Below are 4,567 nucleotides of genomic sequence, written 5' to 3'. Positions count from 1 at the left end.
CCCCCCCCCCCCCTCCCCTTACCACTTTCTCTTCTGCTCCGGTCTGCTCTCACCAGTTGAAAGCCATCCAAAGTTACAACAGAGTCCGGTGTGTGATCCGTGAGCCAGGTCTCCGTAAACAGCAGGAGGCTGCTCTGCTGATACTCCCACTGCAGTCTGGTTAGCCCCGTCAGCTCTTCCATCTTGTTGGGTAAAGATCTTATGTTACCCATGAGAACAGATGGAATGCTCGGTTTGTACCGTCTCCTCCTCTCTAGGTACTTCGCTCCAGCTCTACCTCCCCTCCTTCGGCGATGTAATTCCCTCAGGACCTCTGGTCGCTCATCTGGGAGTACCCTCCTGTTGCATAGCGCTAACAGCTGATCCCGGCTGTAAACAAGTGAGTGGCTCACAGGATCTCCAAGTGAAGAAGTTAGAAGTCCCAAAAGGAGTAGAAAGAGTGCTACGACTTGAGCGAGACTTTGCAGGTCCATGGTGGGTTGAAAGCATAAAAAAATTACAATACAGAAGTTGAAAGAAAGAAAAACGTAACACAAGAAAAAACACAAAAGAAGGAAAATAGCAGGGAGCTGCCGTAACGGGCTGCCTACCGTGGCGCCATCTTGGAAAAAAAACATTGTTGTCTTTTTTAAACTTTGACCCCATCGTTGTCCATTTTTCTTGAAGATGGAAGGGCAGCTTCTCCTGAATTGGACCTAATCCCCTGTCTGTGTTATGGTAACTTAACCTGAGCTAATAACCATCTAGCTTTGCAGCTTGGAGTTCACACAGTAGATCTGACAGGTCAAGAAGCGTGTGTAGTTCTTTACTGGAGAGTCTTAAGAAGTTTTGTATTCTGGCAAACAGGGAGTTTTCTACGGCTTCTGGTGAGCTGTGCCATTCTTCTAGTCTTAACTATGTAATGTTCAGACCAGCCCGTGGAAGCTTTATGTGGACTGCTTTTAATCTCTTGGTATGTTCAGAAGACTAAGGGCTTAGCCACTTAATGAGTAGATTAATTTCTTCATTGGCTGTGAGACCAAGGTCCCTGATGGTACTCTGGGATGTGACTTTCCAGCTGAGGTAACTTTCAGGCTTATCATTAGAATTGGACAGTCCTCAGTTACTAGTTACTAGACTCTTGGCTAGGAATCTTGCAAGGTCACTTTTTGTGCTACTAGCATTATTATTTGGGTCTGATCCATGCTGTGGTTCTAATACATTGTGGAAAGTTTCTGCAATTATAGCTCTTTGTAGTGGTTAGCACCATCTTGTGGAGTAAATGGATATTACATTGGTTCTTGTTCGGGACATAGAGGTGTGAACATTACTGGTTGTTTGAATTGTTCATTCTGGTATTTGCTGTCATCATGTGGAAACGTATCACCAATGTCTTGGGCCAGGTCAAAGAAATTGTGTTTACTACTGTATTTCCTCACCTTTTGTTCTGGGGTTGTTTGTTGGGTCAAAAATGTCAACTCCCCTTTTGATTCAGCTATGTCAAACTGAGCTGCTGCTGGCTCTATCACCTCCACTTCTGCTATAGCAGCATCAGCTCCCTTTTAGAGATGGGGTACATTGAGAGTTACTTTTAGACGGGCCTTTTCTACTGTAATACTCATCCCCTTTTCAGCGTAGGTTAATCTTGTATTTGCTGCTTGACCTTTTGCTTGTGCTTGCGCTGCTGCCATTCTGGCTCAAGTTGGTGCTGATGATCAGCTTGAACATCCTGCTGATGATCCAACAGTCAGTTTTCCTGAAGACTGAGGACTTTGTTGAGTGAGTGGACCTTGCTTACTCATTGTTTTGACTTTTGACTCCTGATTTCTCCATGGTTGAGTTGAACTGCTGCTCGTTGTCCCTCGCCAAGTGCTATGATTTCACTGTACTGTTGCACCCAATGTGGCCCCGTGTCTGACATTGAGATTCACAGCCAGCTAAACTCTCTCTTATGTCACTTCCTTCAAGGAAAGGGAGGTATTGTATTTGAACAAGATTTAATGCAAAAAAGTGTGAAACTAAAACAATACAAAATACATAAAAATACTCATAAGTCCACTTAAATCAAATCAACATTTCCTTTTATGTATAAGGTGCATTAAGTAGTTAATTTAAATTTAGCAGTCTCATCACACACACTCTAATTATACTTAACTATAATGACACATACAGCATATCAAAATGTCTCAGACTTACTTCAGTAATCACATCCATGTCTAAAAATCACACACAACTGTGAAACTTACTCATATTGCCACTCAAAGGGATAGAAAGGCACTCCTTTCTATCCCTTTGCGTGGCAATATGAATAACTTTCTCAGATGGCTTTGAATTGGAAGAGATGCACCATGCTTTATTTGCCTTATGAGAAAACAATACTTTCTGTTACATTTCTTCCTTTTACCACTTTACTCAAAGTTACGAAAAAAAAAATATTCACAAACTGTGCAAGCACCATTATATGAACCCTATAATATTTCACAAAGCAGACTCCAAACACTCAGTTCCTCCACTGTCATTATCGTCATTGCCTTGTAAATTATTAACTTCTTTCTCCTGCCTTCTGTTGTAGTAATAAGAGCATTGTACTGTGTGGATTTTTGTATGCAATATTTGTGTTTTCTGTTCCAGTTTCACATGTTATCATTGTGTTTTTGTGCAGAATGTCTCCTGAAGATGTCCCTGGAGGAACTGAGAGAGTTTTTGCAGGAGCAGATTGCTCAGACCTTCTTTCACAGTGACGATGTGATCATCGTGCAGCTGCAGGCCTCCATGATAGAGCTGAGAAAGATGAAGCTGGACGTCCCTCCTCCAGGTATAATGCTACACTTCTGATTTAAAATCTAAAGAGTGGAAACTTCTGAGACATTGTCTTTTTTTGGATCTCTTGACTGGTTTTCAGGGAAACCTGAAGAGCTGCCTCGGAAACCGCTTGGTGAGGAGCTGCCTGCCCTGCTGGGTCCTGTCCAGCCCTCCAGAGGGAGGTCATCTTCAGATGCTAGCTTCCCCAGAGTCGGACTGAACCTCCACATTATTTCCCAACATATGGACTCGATATCTCTAGACCAGAGTCCGTCCAAGGACCCCAGGGATCTTGATGCAATGAAGGAACAGGAGGTCCCGCTGCCTTCCCCAGACCTGATTGTCATCCACACTCAGGTCCCACTAATACCCAACGGCTCTCATCTGATGGGGCCTCCACCTTATCAGCCCCCATCGAGTCCACAATTGCTCCTAGCTGATCATTTGTCATCACTGCCAGACCATGACGGGAAAAAAACTCAACTTGACTCAATAGACATATCTACTGCAGCCTCCTACAAAGTCCTGCAGACCTTTTCGGCACCTGTGTCCCAGGGGCCAGCACTGGGTGTGGGCCTAGTTCAGTCTGTGAGTCTGTCAGGAGAAGAGAGGTCTGAGGACATAGACCCAACCCAGCTGCTAAACCAGGATTCCACTCTGTCCTCCAACAGAAACACAAACCAGGATCTGGGTGCCGGACCAGAGGAGAAACAAGCTCAAACAGTTCATGAAAAAAGTTAAACAGGTCAAAGGTCAATTGTGGGTTTGATCTCTAATAAATTATTTTACAGTATTTAGCAATAACTGCTTCAAAGTGGGGTTTTGGTTTAGGACCAGTATTGATCTGTTCTGTTTGAACTCTCAGATGCTTTTATTGAATTCTCTGATGTTTCTGTGGTGACTGGAAGAAGCAGTTTTCTGTTGATAGTATTAAACCAGTTTTCATTTTATCAGCAGCAGGAAACTTCCAAACTTTGTACTTTTTCTACTTGTTTCATCTTGCAATAGAAAACAGAGCAGAAGCATATGTGCAGGCACAGTCACATAGGATGATTTAGTCCTGAAACACAAAACAGAACAGCAGGGCCCAGACTTATCAAGCTCCTGAATGCTGCCTCATTGTAAAAAAAAAACAAACTCATTAGCTTTTGTAATGTTTTCTAGTGTTGCTGCATTTAAATCTGGATGTACCAAAAGATTTGTTTTTCAGCAGTTTGTGGGTTGATGCTGGTTGCTTTGAAGTCGTGCTTGTAGACATTCTGAAAGCACAGTGCTGGGCGGCCTGCTGGATGGTGTCCTTTGGCTAGCTCCCCATACATTATGTCCTTGGGAATGCTGCCATTCTGCATGCGATGCAGTTGATGCTGGCAGAGGAGGAGTTGGATGCTTAGTGAGTCAGCTTGTTCCAGCATGGCAGCATTTATCTTACCACTTGATGTTAATAATGTGCTGGAAGTTGTCAGTGACTTCAAGCAGTTTATTGTCGACTGTAATGTAGGAGGGTGCAGGAACATATTGACCCATGATGTTGTCTTTTATGCTGATGGTTAGCCCAAACTCCTTTGAAGTGTGGGCGAAGCGATTCATCAGCATTTGGAGGCCCTCTTCTGTGTGTCATCAGCAAATAAAAATTCTCGGATCAGGATTGCATGGACCTTGGCCTCGCTGTCAGGCGGGCCAAATTAAAGAGTTTCCTGTCTCTTCACAGGTGTGAAGGTTGATGTCTGCTATGGGGTCCTTGAAAGCAAAGTTTAGCAACATTGAAAAGAAGATGCCAAAGAAGATT

The 4,567-nt window shown here is 43.5% G+C and overlaps 1 protein-coding gene across 3 annotated transcripts in view; it reads left to right on the top strand.

Moving 5' to 3' along the window:
* LOC108243992 (USP6 N-terminal-like protein) overlaps positions 1–3,968 on the top strand; it is a 38,453-nt gene extending 34,485 nt beyond the window's left edge. For all 3 annotated transcript variants that reach the window (XM_017429812.3, XM_017429811.3, XM_017429813.3), the window contains 2 exons: positions 2,642–2,794; positions 2,882–3,968. In XM_017429812.3, the coding sequence (XP_017285301.1) occupies positions 2,642–2,794; positions 2,882–3,522 (794 nt within the window). In that variant the 3' untranslated portion in view covers positions 3,523–3,968. The remainder of the gene's footprint in view (positions 1–2,641; positions 2,795–2,881) is intronic.
* The last annotated feature ends 599 nt before the right edge of the window (positions 3,969–4,567 follow it).

This window comes from Kryptolebias marmoratus, linkage group LG15 (genome assembly GCF_001649575.2).
Source record: "Kryptolebias marmoratus isolate JLee-2015 linkage group LG15, ASM164957v2, whole genome shotgun sequence".
Lineage (NCBI taxonomy): Eukaryota > Metazoa > Chordata > Actinopteri > Cyprinodontiformes > Rivulidae > Kryptolebias > Kryptolebias marmoratus.
The sequence above is the reverse complement of the archived record's forward strand: the minus strand, read 5'-3'. Positions and strand labels throughout refer to the sequence as shown.